The sequence below is a fragment of the Carettochelys insculpta genome, chromosome 23 (assembly GCF_033958435.1).
Source record: "Carettochelys insculpta isolate YL-2023 chromosome 23, ASM3395843v1, whole genome shotgun sequence".
Lineage (NCBI taxonomy): Eukaryota > Metazoa > Chordata > Testudines > Carettochelyidae > Carettochelys > Carettochelys insculpta.
Window position 1 is genome coordinate 1,358,664 of NC_134159.1, and position 18,136 is coordinate 1,376,799.

Consider the following 18,136-nt stretch of genomic DNA (forward strand, 5'->3'; position numbering starts at 1 on the left):
CCTCCCCTGCCATCACTGGAATCGTCCCTGCTCGCCTGGGGCTTTGTGGGAATTCACTGGGGAACCTGGAGCCTCTCGCTGACCCGAGCCCAGGAGCATCACTTCCTCTGCTCCCCTGCGCAGAGGTGTAGCAGGAGCTCTGCTGAGCCCGGCAGCTGGGCCCATCTCCCCGTGGGCAGCGCCCACCCCGTGCCAGCCCTGTGCAGCTCACACGGGCCCTGGCCACCAGCCCCGGCACAGGAGGGCCCAGCTAGCAGGCAGAGCCCCAGACACTCCCAGTCCCCATGTCCCAGCCGCCCGTGCCCTGCAGTGCCCTGGCGCCAGCCCAGCCTCACCTATGTACACGCTGCCCTGGGTGTTCAACATGATGTTGCTGCCTGGAGACTCCCCGCTCACCAGCTCGTCGCCGTCCACCTGGATGGAGCCCCGCCTGCCTTCCCTGCAGGGACAGAGCCAGGCGTGAGCTGGGCTGTCCAGGGCTGGCCCCCTCCCGCGGGGGTAAGGGAGCAGGACGACTGGCCACGGCACTCACTGAGCCCAGGGCTCAGGCTCAGGCCCTCTGCAGCAGGCGCTGGGGCTAAGGGCCCTGGCAGCGCACCGGCAGGGCTGCCATGCAGTGTGACGGACACCCCCTGTCCTGGGGACCTGGCGGGGTGCCCGATTGCAGGGCAGTGCTGCGTGAAGCCCCATGTCCCGCCGCCAGCCCTCACCGAACGGCTGTCACTCGGTGCCACTCTCCATCGTTGATGGGGTCCTCGGAGATGATGTTGGCTTCCCCGCTGCCCAGCTGGTAACTGAGGGGGAACAGCCGGCATTAGACCCACTGTGGGGGGCAGTAGGCGTCTCAGCCAAGCTGGGGTGCAGGGCTCTGGGCTGGCGCGGGAGCAGGAGAGCGGGTAGGGTGGTTCTCAGGCAGGCGAGTGACTCAAAGGTGAAAGAAGCGGAGAGAAAACGTGGGTCGGGGGGTCCTAGGCAGGGGGCAGATGGGTCCAGGGTCCTGGGCGAAGGAGGGTCTGGACCTGGGTAAGCTGAGTCTGGGACCCCAGGAACAGGAGGACCAGAGTCCTGGGGCAGAGGAGATGTGAATTCAGGGGGAGGGTGGATCTGGGATGCCAGGGAAGGAGACGGGTGGCTCTGGGGAGCCAGGGCAGGTGGCTCTGGGGCGCCGGGGCAGGAGGCGGGTGGCTCTGGGGCGCAGGGGCAGGAGCTCTGCGCATTCCCGCCGGGTCTTAGCTGCAGTCTCCGGCCAGGAGGAGGGCGCGTCAGGGTCACTGCACCTGCGCAGGTGCCAGCTGTTTCTCACCTGAACACCAGGTGTCCGTCTCTCAGGCCGAGGCTGATGAAGTCCTTGGCTTTGCCGCTCTGCCCGTGCTCCTGCCAGAGGGGGGCGTTAGGGGGCTCAGGCTGCTGTCTGGCTCGGTCCCTACTGAGAAGCCAGTCCCGGGGCCACAGGCCCAGCCTGCCAGCTCGGAACGGGGCAGCTCAGCTGGGACGAGGAAGCAGCCGACTAGCGGGGCTCCCTGGCGAGCCAGGTCTGGCTGCGCAGACCGTGGCCTGGCTGCGGCACTCACCACGGCCATGCCCACGCACGGCCCTGCACCAGGCCTGCCCAGAGAGCCTGCAGGCCGTGAGCCCCACTCTGCGCTGAAGGGCCTGTGGCTGGCGAGCAGGCTGCCCGCCGGTGGGTGCAGAGATGTGCCGTGGGGCAGTTACGTGCCCATGGCGAGTGAAGCAGCGTGTGCTGGAGGGTGGGGGTGGCAGACCTGGCCCGGTGCAGGGAGCAGTTCTCAGCACGAACAGCCCGGCCCAGCGGGAAGTAGCATCTGAGCGCGGCCGGTTAGGCTGGGCTGAGCCAGGTGGCCCAGGCTGGCTTTGTGCACGCAGATGGCAGGGGGTGGGATGAGCCCAGCCCTGCGTGCTGGCCAGCCCCATGCTCACAGAGGGGGTCCTGACCCCCATCAAACTCAGCCACCGATCCCCCAACCAGCAGCAGGGGCGCTGCTGGTCAGACCCGCCTGGCGCCCAGCAGATCCCCCGAGCCCTGCACCTCCTCTGCCCAGGCTGAGCTGCGGCTACGCACCCTTTCCTGGGGACGGATCCTCTCCCTCTTCCCCGGCAGCAGCCAGGAGCCTGGCCTCTCCACGCCCTGCCCTCCACCCTGGCTCCCCCAGCTCATGGGCCTGAGGCCCTCACAGTGCTGGGGGAGAAGCTGGCCCTGCAGTGCCCCTCAGCCGTCAGGAACGCCCCGGCTCTCCCCAGCAGGGGCAGCCAGTTCTGTCCCGCTTGTCTGCTGGCTGCTCTCTATCCCCAGCTGCAGAACTGCAAGGCAGCAAGGGCTGGGGACAGGCCCCTGGCACTGCCCTCTGCCCTGAAACCCAGCCTGCCACCCCAGGCGGCCATCGGCAGAGCTGAGGCCCACCTCTCTCACCCGGCCCAGCCGCTGGCCCAGGGTGCAGCCCAGACAAGCCCTCCGCATCAGGCATCTTCCTCCTACCGCCCCCATTGCCCAGCCCAGCTACAACCGCCCAGGTGCCCCCCGAGCAGCCCCACCCCACCCAGCCCCGCAGACTCACCACTCCCTGCCAGAGGAGGAGGCCATTCGGGGAGCGGGTGCGCACTTCCAGCTCAATGGTCTCTGGAGCCTTGGGATGGCTGCAAGGAGAAGGCAGCGGCTGCCAGTCCTGGGCCCAGGAATACAAGTGGGGAGCAGGGACCAGACCAGAACATGCCAGGGGAATCCTCCAGCTCTCCTTGGGGCTGGGCGCCCCCCTCCTCTGCCCCGAGCCAGGCTCCACGCCCTGGTGAGCTCAGCTGGACGGCAGCTCATGGAGCGACCTGCCCACTCGCACCTGGCTCGCTCCCTGGCTGGGCAGAACGTCGTGTGCCCAGCACTGGGGGCTGGAGCCAGTGGTAGCACCCCCAGCGGCCATGTGGGCAACGGGTGCCACCCCCTCCCCTCACCAATGTAGGGGCCCTCACCTGCGGGGCATCACGTGCCGGGGGAGAGCGAGGTAGCCACCATCCTGGAAGTAGGCACCGTACTGGCCCGGGGCATCTGCAGGGCGAGAGCTGGGATCAGCCAGTAGTGGGCACTGGGCTGGCACTGGGCCTGCGCTGCTTCCCGACACTCCTCCGCCCTGCGGCTCATGACCCCCCTCCCGCCCCCTGCCCGGAGCCATCGGGCCAGGACGGTGCTGCCAGCACAAAGCAGGGGAGAGGCCGTGGGCAGGTCACCAAGCAAAGTGAGTACTGTACCGTTCCCCCCGCTGCCCTCCAGGGCCCAGTCAAGGTCCGGTGTCGCCAGGGCCGCGCCTGCGTGGGGCAGAGACAGACACGGGGGTTACGGGGATGCACCGCACAGAGGAGCAGAGCACACGGCCAGCCAAGGAGCCCTTGTAGCCCTGAGAGCTCAGGCCCTGGTGCCAGGGGTCTGGGGCCGGGCTCCCTGGTCCCTCCACTGCATGGGGCGGGAGGTATCGAGCGCAGAGACACTTCCCACGCCGGCAAACCAGAGCAGCTGCTCCACAGCCCCAAAGCAGAGCACATGCGCCCCCCCGCACCCCTTGGCTCAACCTGAGCACACGGCTTCATCCCAAACTCCCAGCCACCCCGATACGCTGACTTCTCCCCGCCCTCCCCCTCGGCTCCAGCCCAGCCCCTGTGCACTCAGCTCTAGCGCCCTGCCATGCCCCCTACAGGCTCCAGGGTCCCACGCTAACGCTCCCCTCCCTGTGCCCGGAGCTGGCAGGCGGCAGCAGGTCCCTGCCCGCCAGCCCCGTGCTGCGCCCAGGGCATTACTGCACTACCGGATGATGGCAGAGATCAGGGTTGCAAGCACGGCTCTGTGCGCCCCACGTCTTGCACAGGGTGGGTCTGTGAAGAGCTGGTGGTGCGCTAGGCCTGTTCGTGCCATTCGCACGTGTCGTGTGTGTGACGTGAGGCCCCTCGGTGCTGCACTTGTATTTCAAAGCTTTGCTTCTGGGAGGCCGAGCCGGCCCATTGCGCCAGGGCGGCCAGCCAAGGGACTGAGGCGCTCGGCTAACAGTGGGCGTGGGAGGTGCCCGTCCACACTGCACGACCTTTGCCGAGAACGTTCAGGCCAGCAGGGCAGCAACGGCTTCCACCAGCAAAGCCTGGAGTCCCGCCTGTCGGGCGACTCGCTCCATACTGGGACGTGCTTGTCCACAGCGAGATGGGATTCCCTCCACCTGGCTGAGGGCACGAAAGGGGCCTGGAGGTTTTCTCGTCAGTCCAGCTTCGCACCTTCGGAGGAGCCTGGCTGTGACCTGAGGCAGAGGACTGAGGGCTCAGCCTAAGAGCAGATGTGCCCAGAGACTTGGCTTAAGCCAGCCGTTGAGTCTGTCTCTGCTACAAGCCTGCCCGAGAACATTGCAGGTAATGTCTGTAACCTGGGCCCTGGAACGACTTTAACTCTCACCCTTCTCTCTTGCTCTGAAGAAGCTGTTGGTCTGTAGACTGACAGGACTGGCCCAGCGTGCTCTGGGTGAGCCCGAAGCTGTAAGCGGATGTGGGACGTGGCTGGGGTTTGGGAGGGGCAGAACCTCCTTACCTGGTGGGATTGGTGTTCACTGCCCCTCCGCTGGACGGGAGTGGAGCTGCTGGCGCACAGCGGAGCGCAGGTGTGACTGTCAGACTGCTAGCCGTTCACGGCACCCCGGGGCCCCGTAACCACGTACCCTGCTCGCAGTACACCCCCGAGAAGCCGGCCGGGCAGAGGCACTGGTTTGCCTTGCACGTCCCACCGTTGAGGCAGTGGTTCCTGAGCAGGCACTCATCCTCGGCGAGCTCACAGCGATACCCTGCGGGGAGACAGCCGGGGCAGGGGTGAAGGGCACGGCCCCTTGCTGGGCCACCCCCAAAGGGGCCCACAGACCAGCTACTGCCCCATATCCTGCGGCCTGCCCCCAGCTGGGGGGAAGCCACCCAGGGCCATAGCCCAGAAGGGGAAGTGCCCACGCCAGGGACCCTCCTCACTCCCCATGGGAGCTGCACAGCGCTGGGAGCAGGCTGGGAGCAGCGCCGTGGTGCCGCCGGGGGCTCCCCGCCCCGCTAAGGCTCCACCCGGGAGGAGACATTCCCACCTCGGAAGCCACGGCGGCAGAGGCACTGGAAGTTGTGCTGGCCCGTGGGCTGACAGGTGGCGCCGTGCAGGCAGGGCTGTCTGGCGCAGGGTGAGCTGTCCTCGCACTGCCTGATGGCCCAGCTCTCCAGGAAGCTGTAGGAGATGTCCACCTTCTTCCCATTGATCGACACCTGGGCAGGGCAAAGGAGGAGCCACATTGTCAACACGCAGGCTCCTGCTACCTCGGGGGCTGCGCTGGCAGATGGGCCCTTTCCAAGCCGCACAGAGCGCACGGAGCTTGTGACCCAGGAGTCACTCAGTGCACGACAGCCCCAAGCCAACCCGCTGGGCTTCCCCGCTGCCGGCTGGGTGGTGGAAACCACTTCCAGTCAGTGGCACAGCGAGGAAGAGAACCCAGGAGTCCTGGCTCCCAGCCCACCCTCTCCCAACTCCACTCCTTCCAGGGCTCAAGAGTGACAAGAGACGGGTGCGGCACGGCACGGAGCGGCACAGTGCGGCTCGGCTCGGCACGGCATGGCACGGCATGGCACGGTGCAGCAACTCATGGCACGGCACGGCACGGAGCGGCACAGTGCGGCTCGGCTTGGCACGGCATGGCACGGCACGGCTTGGTGCAGCAAATCATGGCATGGCGCGGCACGGCTCACCTCCCCGATGCAGCCATGGAAGCTGGTGTTGCTGCCGGCACCGGCTGGGAGCCTGACAGACGCATCCACCCCGCCCAGATACATGGGTGTGCGGAGGTTGAGCCCCTGGCTCTTCCCTGGCGAGGACCTCTTCACCGGCCTGCTGCTGCCCACCTGCAGGGTGCCGTCCTTGTTGAGCCTCTCCACCAAGACGCTGTGCCACTGGCCCAGGGCGAGGGGCTCGGTGCTCTGCAGCACGGCCATGCCTGCGAGGGGGAGATGAAACAGGTTCAGGGCTTGCCCGGGGGTTCCCCTGCACACAGAGAGGCTGGTGCAGCCAGGGCCACTCAGGACAGTGGGCACACTCGGGGACTTGTGCGCCGATGGGGCAGCACTGGGGCCAGTAACAAGGCCGATGGCTGCAGGTTCCTGGGTGCCGGGCTACAGGCATGGCTGGGTGGGGGCCATGAGAACAGGCCCGAGGAGACGGCGGGGCCCCAGCGCAGCCCCAGGCAGCAGTGACTTTAGCGCCTTCCCGGGGGAAAGGAGAGGCCCCGGGGCCACAGGCCGGGAGCTGGGCTGGTGGGGGAGCGCGGCCCTTACCTGAGCCCAGCTCGTAGCGGAACTGCAGGTGCCCGCGGGCCATGCTGAGCGAGACGAAGTCCTGCACAGGCGTGCCCGAGCCCCCGCTGAAGAGCACGAGGCCGTTGGGGGACAGCGGCTTGAGCTGGGCCTCCACACGCAGCTCGTAGTGGGTGTTGCTGAGGGGCGGGTAGGAGATGAAGGAGTCGGCGCCGTTGAAGGCCGGGGTGGTCGCCATGATGCCTGCGGAGTGCGGGGGTTACTCAGCGTGGGCCCTGTGCCTGCAGGGCCGGGGGTGGGGGTGTCCCTGCCAGACCCACCCCCACTCACCTTCCCGGCACGTCTCCCCAGCCTTGCCCAGGTGGCAGCGGCAGTGGTAGCCCTGCCCGTCCGCACGGTTGATGCAGGTGGCGTCTGGTCCGCAGGCCTCTGGGGAGACAGGCCCAAGGCTCAGTGGACGGGCAGGGCAGATGGGGCCCCCACAGCCCGATGGGCCTGCTGCCGGCCTGCGCTGTGGGGCGGGGGACAGATGGCCCACATCACCGCCCCGGGTGGGATCGGGGGAGGGCGTGGCTGTGGGACTCCTGCAGGGCCAAGGAGAATGACAGCACCCCTGGTCGCACTGCCGTGGGGCAGGGCTGTGGTTGTGGGGGCCCAGCTGAGCTGCTGTGGGGCAGGGCTGTGGCTCTGGGGGCCCAGCTGAGCTGCCGTGGGGCAGGGCTGCGGCTGTGGGGGGTCCAGCTGAGCTGCCGTGGGGCAGGGATGTGGCTGTGGGGGCCCAGCTGAGCTGCCGTGGGGCAGGGCTGCGGCTGTGGGGGGCCCAGCTGAGCTGCCGTGGGGCAGGGATGTGGCTGTGGGGGCCCAGCTGAGCTGCCGTGGGGCAGGGCTGCGGCTGTGGGGGGCCCAGCTGAGCTGCCGTGGGGCAGGGCTGCGGCTGTGGGGGCCCAGCTGAGCTGCCGTGGGGCAGGGCTGCGGCTGTGGGGGCCCAGCTGAGCTGCCGTGGGGCAGGGCTGCGGCTGTGGGGGGCCCAGCTGAGCTGCCGTGGGGCAGGGCTGCGGCTGTGGGGGGCCCAGCTGAGCTGCCGTGGGGCAGGGCTGTGGCTGTGGGGGCCCAGCTGAGCTGCCGTGGGGCAGGGCTGTGGCTGTGGGGGGCCCAGCTGAGCTGCCGTGGGGCAGGGCTGTGGCTGTGGGGGCCCAAGCTGAGCTGCCGTGGGGCAGGGCTGTGGCTGTGGGGGGCCCAGCTGAGCTGCCGTGGGGCAGGGCTGTGGCTGTGGGGGCCCAGCTGAACTGCCGTGGGGCAGGGCTGTGGCTGTGGGGGCCCAGCTGAGCTGCCGTGGGGCAGGGCTGCGGCTGTGGGGGGCCCAGCTGAGCTGCCGTGGGGCAGGACTGTGGCTGTGGGGGGCCCAGCTGAGCTGCCGTGGGGCAGGGCTGTGGCTGTGGGGGCCCAGCTGAGCTGCCGTGGGGCAGGGCTGCGGCTGTGGGGGGCCCAGATGAGCTGCCGTGGGGCAGGGCTGCGGCTGTGGGGGCCCAGCTGAGCTGCCGTGGGGCAGGACTGTGGCTGTGGGGGCCCAGCTGAGCTGCCGTGGGGCAGGGCTGCGGCTGTGGGGGGCCCAGCTGAGCTGCCGTGGGGCAGGGCTGTGGCTGTGGGGGCCCAGCTGAGCTGCCGTGGGGCAGGGCTGCGGCTGTGGGGGTCCCAGATGAGCTGCCGTGGGGCAGGGCTGCGGCTGTGGGGGGCCCAGCTGAGCTGCCGTGGGGCAGGGATGTGGCTGTGGGGGCCCAGCTGAGCTGCCGTGGGGCAGGGCTGCGGCTGTGGGGGGCCCAGCTGAGCTGCCGTGGGGCAGGGCTGCGGCTGTGGGGGCCCAGCTGAGCTGCCGTGGGGCAGGGCTGCGGCTGTGGGGGCTCAGCTGAGCTGCCATGGGGGGCCCAGCTGAGCTGCCGTGGGGCAGGGCTGCGGCCGTGGGGGCCCAGCTGATGGTCAGTACCTGGATGGCAGTGCAAGGCCTGCCAGTGCTCACAGTTGCTCCCTGTGAATCCCTGAGGACAGTGGCACACGTAGCTGCTGCTCTCCGAGTCGCGGCAGGTGCCCCCGTTCTGAGGAGGAGCAGTCGGGGGTGAGATGTGCAGAGAAGACAGAGCTCTGCTCCCAGCTGCAGCTGCCATTCCAGGACAGCAGGTGCCCATAGCCAGCGCCAGCCAGCGCCAGCCAGGGCCGTGTGCCAGAGGGAAGAGTAGAGCTCCCGAGAGCCCAGCTCCTCCGTTACCCCGATGCCGGCCGAGGGAAGCCAGCTGGCCTCTGCCTGGGCCAGGGGGTGAGTTACCTGGCATGGCCGGTCCCGGCACGTGGGGCAGTTGGAGACACCATGAGCTCTCAAGTCCAGGTCCTTAAAGATCACCTCCTCGCCCTGGATCAGCAGCTGGCGCACACAGCCTGCAGGACAAGGGAGCAGGGGCAGTCCCAGCCAGCCGGGCAGCAGCAAAGGCCCAGCCCCGTCAGAAGGAACCCTGCTGAGCAAGGGGCACTCAGCGTCCCCGGGCGCCCCGCCCGGGCATCTCGGGGCCAGGGGCAGAGCGAGGGCCAGGCCCAGCGCACTCACCCACGAAGCCGCTGCTGAGGCCGGATTTGGTGATGGCCGCGTAGTCGGGATAGCCGCCCAGGTACAGCTCCTCGTTCAGATCCAGCCCTTGGAATTTACCCTGGGGTCACAGAGTGAGGGGCACAGGGTCAGGGCTGCCCTCCTCAGGCCCCTGGAGAGCCCTGGGCGTTGTGTGAGCAAAGCAGTAGCCAGCCAACCTCCTCCTGGTGAGCTGTGCCAAGCACAGTGCCACTGCAGCAGGTCAGAGCCTGCGTGGCCTGGCCAGGCCCCACCCTGCAGACAGCACTGCCAGGCTGAGCAGCCCGACCCCTTGGAGCCATGCTGGGTGGCCCCAGGAGTACTCTTACCTGGGATGTGCCGTTCACAGGGGGGTGTCTGTCCAGCACTAGGGAGCCCTGGGTGAGGTTCCGGTACAGCCGCACGGTGTGGAACTCCCCGAGTCGGATCGGCGTTGGGTGCCGGATTGTGGCCATGCCCGAGCCGGCGTCAAACCTGCAACACGGAGCTTGCTGGAGGCAGGAAGGGAGCAGAGCTGCCTCCCCACATCCCAAGCCCTTGGCAGTGCTGGGCTGCAGTCTGGAGCCTGACTTCTGCAGGAGGTCAGCCTGAGACAGCCTCAGGGCTGCCTCTGTCCTGACCCCCGGGGTGACCCTACTGGGGTGTGAGAGGGAGAGACAAACCCTGCAGGCGCTGCTCTAGGTGTGCCCCACATCCTGGGCACAGTGGGGAGCGAGGAGCCTGTCACTGGTTCCGCTGCGTGTGAAGTGTGCTGGGATCTCCCAGGTTAGCTTTGGGGAGCGGTGGGCGAGAGCCCTGCCGGGGAAGGGCCACTAGCCAACCGCTTCACTGACAATGCTCCTCAGGTGGTGCCAATGCACAGTGAGGAGCTTTGCTGTGAATGTGCAGAGCAGTGGGTAAGCAACGGCTGCTGCCTAGAACAGCGTGGCCGGGTGCCTTCCCCCGTCCTGGCTGTACTTTCACACCAGGAAAACAATGCTGCTCCTTCACACGGGCCAGGGTAAAAAGGGCCCTGGGGTTCCTCCAGTTGTCTTCACTCCGGCCCACCACTTGTGGAGCATCTTTGCTATGAACTGAGCCCGAAAGCATGGGGCCCTATCTGACGGGGGAGTCCAATGACTTGTTGTAAGACAGCAGATCAAGCCGTCTCTGCTACAAGCCTGCACCCGGCACTTGCAATTGGGTCTGTAATTGGATTGCTTTAACAATTTTAGACCTCAAAGGATTGGCCCAGCCTGCTCTTTTGGTGAGATCCGAGGTATAAATTGACCTGGAATGTGGCTGCTCCTTTGGGATCGGAAGAACCTGTTTGGATTTGGTGCCACTGGTTTTCATAGTCTCTCATCTGTGGGAGGAGGTGTGATAGGTCGGGGTTTCTGGGCACAGCTAGAGAAATCAATCCAGGGGATCTTTGCTTAAAATCCAGGCCACTTACAGCCCCAGGCTGGGATTTCCTTCTCACTGAGGCAAATCCAACCAGCCACAACAGCACCTCTGCCAGCCCTTGGCCAGCCAGAAGCCACACAAGCAAACCCACAGACTTCTCAGCTGCTACAACAGCCCAGACCAACAGCCCCCACATTCAGGTGAGAGGTTCTTAAACCTGTTTCAGCAAATCCACACAGATTCTTCCAGACCCCAAAAAGCCAAGCCCCAGGCCCCCGTCAATATGTACTTGGATCTTACCCAGACAACACGCTCACCAATTCTTTAGCTCTAAATATCCAAGGGTTTATTAATAAAAAAGAAAGAATGGGGATAGAGAGAGGAATTGTTAAAGCAAAACTTTACATCAGCCATAACTACTGGGGCAGCCAGCTGTGTTATTTGCTGATTCTTGAAAGTCTGTGAAAGTTCATTTCAGGTCACACAGATTCAGTCATTGGAACATTGTCGATCCGGCCTGCTGGGGTCCACGTGCTGGGACATGGACCCTTGGAGACCAAAAGACAAAAGACCCAAGATGGCCACTGCTAAGTCCACACCATTGTTTTTCTGCTTGCTCGCTTGCTGTCCCTTGTGTTCAGGGACAAAGCCCCTTCTTCCCCATGTCTCTTGAGGGTCCGCCCCCTCCTGACTTGGGTGGGCTGTAGTGGAAAATTGCCAGCGGATGAATCCCAGGAGACTGTCTCCAATTTCTGAACTGGACCTGAGATGCTGAAGAAGTGGGTCTGTCCCATGAAAGCTCATCACCTAATCAATTATTTTGTTACAGTGCTAGTGGGCTGCTGGTTTGTTTTGATGAAATGGATCTCTCTCTTTGTTTCAGTTCAGGTCACTTGACCCTTGGGCTGCATCCCATCGACCATCCCAAGCATCTGGGATGTGGACTCCGCTGTCTGAGCACTTGTTTACAGTCCATTCATGCTGGCTGGGGCTGAGTCCACACCTCCCATTGTGAGGCTCAGCACTAAACAGTTTCTCAGACAGCCCCAGGGCTAAAATCTGTAACTACCTACCCAGTGATGCAGACACACAAGTGACACACACAGATTCAGGGCACCCTCAGCTTTCATTAGCCAGCTCACATGGCCCCCGCCACCCCCAGCACGCTATCTGGGGCCAAGAGCCACCCTGGGCGTTAAAATGGCCTCCAGACCCAATGTAGAAATCCAGCCACGGGACAGGAGGGGGACCGGTGGTAGCACAGAACTGAGTGTCTGAGGGGTCACTCGTGTGACTTCTGGCTGGCCAGGGTGGTGAAGAGAAGTGCTTGTGTGACTGGCTTGCAGCCTGATAGTGGAGGACCCCCAGACTTGGGGTGTAATTAGCCTGCTCTCAAAGCAACTTGCCCTGATTTCACCCTCTCAGCAGCACCCCAGAACCTTGTATATTACCCCCGAGAGGCACTTTGTGTGGCTGTCCCATGCGGCTCCTGGGGTGGGAGATGCTTCAGGGCAGCTGTGGCCAGCAACCTCCACCGAGTGGATCTGGGCGGGCAGCTTGCGTGCCTCCGAATGAGAACTAGGCACCGGCTCCATTGGGCACTCAGCCTGGCAGAGCGGCAGGCAGGCCCTGGCCCTGCTCGCGTGGGGGCCCGGACCCCAGAAGGGCTCATAGCCAGGCAGGGGCGCAGGCGGCGGCTGCTCATGGCAGAAGGGCAGGCTCTGGGGAAGGGCCTGGCATTGCCGGGTCTCACCTGAACTCGGGTCGGCCTCCCACCAGCCCGAAGGACACGAAGTCAGCGCCGGTGCTTGTCCTCTGCCCATTGTAGAGCAGCATCCCTGCCGAAAGCACAGCGCAGCTGAGCTGGGGCTGCGAGACCCAAGCCCGGGGTCACAGCCAGCACAGCAGCCTCCCCTCCCCAACCCCCTCAGGCCCTGAGCTGAACACTGCACACGCTGGAAGGGGGCACGCCAGAGCTGGGTCCCAGAACACAGCCGAGCACAGGGGACGTGGCCGGAACCAGGCTGCCTGCACGCGCTTGAGTGGAGTGGTGACTGCTGGGCACTGGTCTGCCCCAACGCCCTGTGGTGGGGCACCAACACAGCACGACCCCCAGGCATCAACACAGCCGGGACCCCGCTGAGCCCGAGACCTGGCACTGTGCAGCAGGGCAGGGCAGGGAAATGGGCACTGGGTGACAGAGGTCCCTGCCCCACGCTCACGGCTTAGCTAAGGTGCTCAGCAGCACTAGGCCTCGGGAACCCCAGAGAAATGGTGGGGCACACCCACTAAGTGGGGGGTGGGGCCCGAGGAGAGGGGTCTCCAAGCTGCAGAGACGGATGCTGTGGGAGCCCCATGCCTCGCGGGCCCATGGGGTAAGCCAAGTGCATGCGCAGCTGGATGAGCCGGGGGTCAAACTCTACGTCCCTTGACCAGCAGGGCCTTTATTCCACAAGCTCCCAGAGGGGGCAGGAAGGGGGGGCCCAGTGATCCGCGGAATGCTCCCGGTCAGCCACAGTGAGATGGGGAAGGGCTGGGCAAGGGAAAGCCCAGCCCCAGGGCAGCATCAGCAAACCCCTCCCTCTGTGGCTGTCAGCTCCCTTCCCAGGGGCCCCCTGGAGCCATGCCCGCTGCGCAGCAGTGGTGGGGATGGAGCCAGCAACAGGGGCCTTCTGCCAATGGGCTTCATTCCCAGGCAGCAGTAGTGGGCTCTTATCCTACGAATCTGTGCAGGTCCTTGAGGGGAGTCAGGGCGAGCTGCGCAAGGTGTGCCCATAGGCTCTGCCCACTCCTCAAAGGGCCCAGCCCCCCCAGCACAGTCCCGGAGCTGGCAGCCCAGGTTAGCATAGGAGCCCACGGCCAGCCCTGCAAGGGGACCTGGGGGCCGTGTGTTCTGAGCTGAGGTCGCTCTCCAGAAGCGACATCGCTGGGGCAGGCAGGAAGATGCGTAGGCGGTTAAGTGGCAGCCATGGGTAGGCGTCAGACACACAAGGGGGCAGGAGGCCTGGCTGACCCAGCCCTGCCCCAGTCACTCGGTTAGTCTGTGCAGGGGTCACAGGCTCAAGGCAGCCATGGGGTGGGCCCCCCGCGAAGGCAGCAAAGCACAGACTTACCTGAGTAGAGAATGAGAGCTAGAGGAGGAGAGGAGGGAGGAGAGATGGAAAAGGAGACACGTGAGGTAGGTGAGAGAGGGACAAGGCAGTGCGAGGAGGAGACAGAGAAGGGTTGAGTGCCATGGGCCCGGCTCACCCCACAGCCAGGCGCTGGCCACAGAAGAGAGGGACCTGCTGGGGCCGCTGGGATACAACTTAAGGCCCTGTACCTCCTCCATGCCCCCTGCCCGGCTGAGGACCGCGGCCCGGCCCCGGCGGGAAGGTGGCAGCCCTGGGCGGCAGCCTGTGTCTCACCGTCAGCCGCGTCGGGCCGGAAGGTGATCTGGATCTCAAACTTCTTGTAGGCATCCTTGATGGTGGGCAAGGTGAGGAAGCTCCGCGGGTTCTGGGTGAAGTACGGCACCACGCGCTCTGCCATCGTGGGGAGGGAGACGGGTCAGTGCGGCTGAGCTGCGGGGCTGGCCTGGAGCCTCCCTGCCACTCCCCGCAGCGCAGACAGAGCCGGGGCCTTGGGCTGCTCTGGGCACCAGAGCTTAAGCTCCGTACGGGCAGCTGGGAGTGGGACCCTGCCCTGCCAGAGCAGAGACCGGCAGCTTGCTGGCTGCAGGGCACTTCAGGGCAGGCGGCACTGAGCGGGCCCACCCCTAGGCTGGATTGTCCCCCAACATCAGCTGGGCCCCAGACGAGCAGCCCCCCGGCGAAGCAGCATCCGCCCTGGCTTTCAGACACCAACCTCCGCCTCCCTCCGTGGCTGGACCATCCGTCTGCCCCGCAGTCGGGGGCTAATCCCTCTCACAAACCGAGCCCTGTGTGTTGGGACCTGCCCCCGCGCTGCTGGGAACAAGGCCCAGGCTGCAGGTCAGCGTCCCGCTCACGGCCGGGAACCACCAGCCCCCCGGTAAGTCACAGCTGGACTGCTCTTGGGGAGGTGGAAGGACACTGAGTCTCACAGAGAAGAGCAGAGCTGCTGCACGCTGGGGTGCCAAACAGGGGCGGGGTGGGGAGTCTGCACCCCACAGCTCGGGGCAAGGGGCTGGCGGCTGCAGGTGCTTGGCCCAGGACGGACGTTACTTCCCTCCGCCGCCAGCAGTGACAACCCAAGGCTACGACAGCAGAGCTGCACTCAGGGATTCTCCGTCGGGGGTGTGAGGCTGGGCGACCGGCTGGCTTACAGCTGTGCAAGGGCTCAGCCTGGAGTTTCCATTCCCGGCATTCAGGCCACGGTGGGGCTGCTCCATGCCAGACAGGCCAGGCTACTAAGGTGCCAGCCTGCCACGAAGGGGGCCTTGCCCCCTACCCCTCGGCTGCAAGGCCTCTCTGTCCCACGGCGAGGTGAGGGCACCAGCGGGGGACAGGAGGGACACGGCCCAGCCTGCTGCACAAGCACATCATGCAGCCTGAGCGTCCAGCCCACAACCTCACCTCGCACTTTGAGCATGGAGAAGGCCGTCACCTTCCCTTGCCTGTTGGACGCCGTGCAGACGTAGACCCCAGCGTCCTCTGGCTTCACCGACGCAATGGTCAAGGTGTTGTTCTCCTGATGAACGTCTCTGGGGAGGTCTCCTTCCAGCTGCAACCAGACGTCAGAGCAGGGCATCACCCTGTCACCCACCCTCCTGCACCTACCTACCCTCCCCTCACCCATCCCCCATCCACTCGCCCACCCACCCACCCACCCACCATCACTCACCCGTCCACCATCCACCCATCCCTCACCTAGCCACTCACCCACCCACCCATCACTCCCCCATCCATCACCCACCCCCACCTAGCTACTCACCCACCCTCCCGCACCTACCTCCCCTCCCCCCACCCATCCCCCATCCCCTGGCCCACCCACCCACGCACCCTCACTCACCCGTCCACCATCCACCCATCCCCTATCCCTCACCTAGCCACCCACCCCCGCACCCATCACTCCCCCATCCACCATCCACCCATCCCCCACTCCCACCGAGCCACTCACCCACCCACCCATCACTCCCCCATCCATCACCCACCCATCACCCACTCCCACCTAGCCACTCACCCACCCACCCATCACTCCCCCATCCACCCTCCACCCATCCCCTATCCCTCACCTAGCCACTCACCCACCCATCACCCCCCACCACCTCCCCACCCACCCGCCCATCACCCACCCCCACTGACCCATCTGACCCCCCACCACCCACCCACCTGCCTGTCCCTGTCATCCCACTCTGCCCACTACCAATTGTCAGTCACCTCCCGCTCTGCACACACACGCCGCCAACCCTCCTCCTTCCCCTGCTCTCCATGCCCCCCTCCAGCCTGATGCCAATGGCCTCTGCCGCGTGCGCCCCACTGCCACCGGAGACGTCCCACAGCAGGGGCACTGAGGCTGCCCCACCCCTGCGGTCTGCTGGGGAAGGCCAGAGCAGTTCTCACAGGCTGACTGGGAGTGCATCGGATGGGGGCACTGCCGAGGGTGGCAGGACAGGGGCTTTCCCCGGAGATCAGGCCATTACCTTGGTCCACTTGATCTCTGGGAGGGGGAAGCCAGACGCCAGGCATGGGAACACTGCCCTGGACCCCACGATAACCTCCGTGACCTCTGGCGGAGCAGCGATCTGGGGGAGGGCTGCAGGGGAGGAAACCACGGTTGTCACTCATGTCCGTGCAGCAGCGCTGGGCGCGGCGCCCACGAGGGCCATGTTTGGGCATCTGTCGGGACTGCTGCCCCCGCGCCCTCTCAGCTCCTTCTTGCTGACAGCTCTGCCAGACGGGCAGGTGGCAGGAGACAGAGCAGACAGGAGCGCCGCGACTCGAGAACAGCGATGAATGGCAGGTGGCCCCTTGTCGCACTGGCGCCGGCCTCGGCCATTCTAGGTGACTCACTCGGAGTTCACAGCTGAGCAGCGCTGCTCTGCCAAAGCCAGCAATGGCTGGGGATGCGCTGCTCTGCTCTGTGCTGCTCTGCTCTGCGCTGCGCTGCTCTGCTCTGCGCTGCTCTGCCAAAGCCAGCAATGGCTGGGGACGCGCTGCTCTGCTCTGTGCTGCTCTGCTCTGCGCTGCGCTGCTCTGCTCTGCGCTGCTCTGCCAAAGGCAGCAATGGCTGGGGACGCGCTGCTCTGCTCTGCTCTGCTCTGCGCTGCGCTGCTCTGCTCTGCGCTGCTCTGCCAAAGCCAGCAATGGCTGGGGACGCGCTGCTCTGCGCTGCGCGGCTCTGCTCTGCGCTGCGCTGCTCTGCTCTGCTCTGCGCTGCTCTGCCAAAGCCAGCAATGGCTGGGGACGCGCTGCTCTGCTCTGCTCTGCGCTGCGCTGCGCTGCTCTGCTCTGCTCTGCGCTGCTCCGCCAAAGCCAGCAATAGCTGGGGATGCGCTGCTCTGCTCTGCGCTGCTCTGCTCTGCTCTGTGCTGCTCTGCTCTGCTCTGCTCTGCACTGCTCTGCTCTGCTCCGCCAAAGCCAGCAATGGCTGGGGACGCGCTGCTCTGCGCTGCTCTGCGCTGCTCTGCTCTGCACTGCTCTGCTCTGCTCCGCCAAAGCCAGCAATAGCTGGGGATGCGCTGCTCTGCTCTGCGCTGCTCTGCTCTGCTCTGCTCTGCTCTGTGCTGCTCTGCTCTGCTCTGCACTGCTCTGCTCTGCTCCGCCAAAGCCAGCAATGGCTGGGGATGTGCTGCTCTGCTCTGCACTGCTCTGCTCTGCTCCGCCAAAGCCAGCAATGGCTGGGGATGTGCTGCTCTGCGCTGCTCTGCTCTGCTCTGCTCTGCACTGCTCTGCTCTGCTCCGCCAAAGCCAGCAATAGCTGGGGATGCGCTGCTCTGCTCTGCGCTGCTCTGCTCTGCTCCACCAAAGCCAGCAATGGCTGGGGACGCGCTGCTCTGCTCTGCGCTGCTCTGCTCTGCTCCGCCAAAGCCAGCAATGGCTGGGGACGTGCTGCACTGCACTGCTCTGCTCTGTCCTGCGCTGTGCTGCTCTGCGCCACAGGCTGCCAGAGGGCCAGGCCCTCCGTGAGAAACCACTCCCCTGACGGTGCCCCACGGGGGCAGCACTTACACTGCACGTGCAAGATGATGTTGGACTGCACGGTGCCAGCGTCATTGGTGGCGGTGCAGCGGTACTGGCCCGCGTCCGACTGCTCCACCCGCTCGATTGTCACTGTCCCGCCTCGGAGGAGCGCCTTGGGGGGCATGCGGCCGCCAACCTTGCTCCAGGTGATGCGCGCTGTGGGGTCCCCGATGGCCAGGCACTCAAACTCTACTGCCGCGCCCGCCAGCACCATCTGCACCGCGGTGCGAACGTTGATCACCACCTTGGGCAGAGCTGGGCGGGGCACAGGGCAGAGGTGAGTGAGGACGGCACCTATATGTGGCCACAGCAGTGCGAGCGAGGGAGCATGTTCTCACCAGGGCCAGGCCCACACTCAGCTTGGCTGCAGCCCTGGGTTAGCTGTGCCACGGGGACAGCCAGGAGCAGTGCTGGCAAGTGAGAATGCTGCATGGTCAGGTCAGTCATGCTCAGCCGGCAGGCTCTGTGCTCTCCCCACCCTGCGCCAGGGCCCGGCTCAGCCGGCAGGGTCTGTGTTCTCCCCACCCTGCGCCAGGGCCCGGCTCAGCTGGCAGGGTCTGTGTTCTCCCCGCCCTGCGCCAGGGCCCGGCTCAGCCAGCAGGGTCTGTGTTCTCCCCGCCCTGTGCCAGACCCCGGTTCAGCTGGCAGGGTCCGTGTTCTCCCCGCCCTGCGCCAGGCCCCGGTT

The 18,136-nt window shown here is 65.9% G+C and overlaps 1 protein-coding gene across 8 annotated transcripts in view; it reads right to left on the reverse strand.

The window, feature by feature from the left end:
• Positions 1–18,136, reverse strand: part of HSPG2 (heparan sulfate proteoglycan 2) — a 186,844-nt gene that overhangs the window by 1,823 nt on the left and 166,885 nt on the right. For 6 of the 8 annotated variants that reach the window (XM_074975578.1, XM_074975576.1, XM_074975580.1 and 3 more), the window contains 21 exons: positions 17,440–17,706; positions 15,912–16,024; positions 14,845–14,992; positions 13,717–13,833; positions 13,423–13,440; positions 12,063–12,147; positions 9,253–9,397; positions 8,906–9,005; positions 8,630–8,739; positions 8,294–8,402; positions 6,643–6,741; positions 6,334–6,555; positions 5,752–5,996; positions 5,103–5,274; positions 4,698–4,820; positions 3,256–3,312; positions 2,980–3,055; positions 2,574–2,652; positions 1,304–1,374; positions 711–794; positions 336–439 (listed from right to left, as the gene is read on the reverse strand). In XM_074975578.1, coding sequence (XP_074831679.1) covers positions 336–439; positions 711–794; positions 1,304–1,374; positions 2,574–2,652; positions 2,980–3,055; positions 3,256–3,312; positions 4,698–4,820; positions 5,103–5,274; positions 5,752–5,996; positions 6,334–6,555; positions 6,643–6,741; positions 8,294–8,402; positions 8,630–8,739; positions 8,906–9,005; positions 9,253–9,397; positions 12,063–12,147; positions 13,423–13,440; positions 13,717–13,833; positions 14,845–14,992; positions 15,912–16,024; positions 17,440–17,706 — 2,544 coding nt within the window. The remainder of the gene's footprint in view (positions 1–335; positions 440–710; positions 795–1,303; positions 1,375–2,573; positions 2,653–2,979; positions 3,056–3,255; positions 3,313–4,697; positions 4,821–5,102; positions 5,275–5,751; positions 5,997–6,333; positions 6,556–6,642; positions 6,742–8,293; positions 8,403–8,629; positions 8,740–8,905; positions 9,006–9,252; positions 9,398–12,062; positions 12,148–13,422; positions 13,441–13,716; positions 13,834–14,844; positions 14,993–15,911; positions 16,025–17,439; positions 17,707–18,136) is intronic. The other 2 variants (XM_074975582.1, XM_074975575.1) reach the window with 1 other exon arrangement.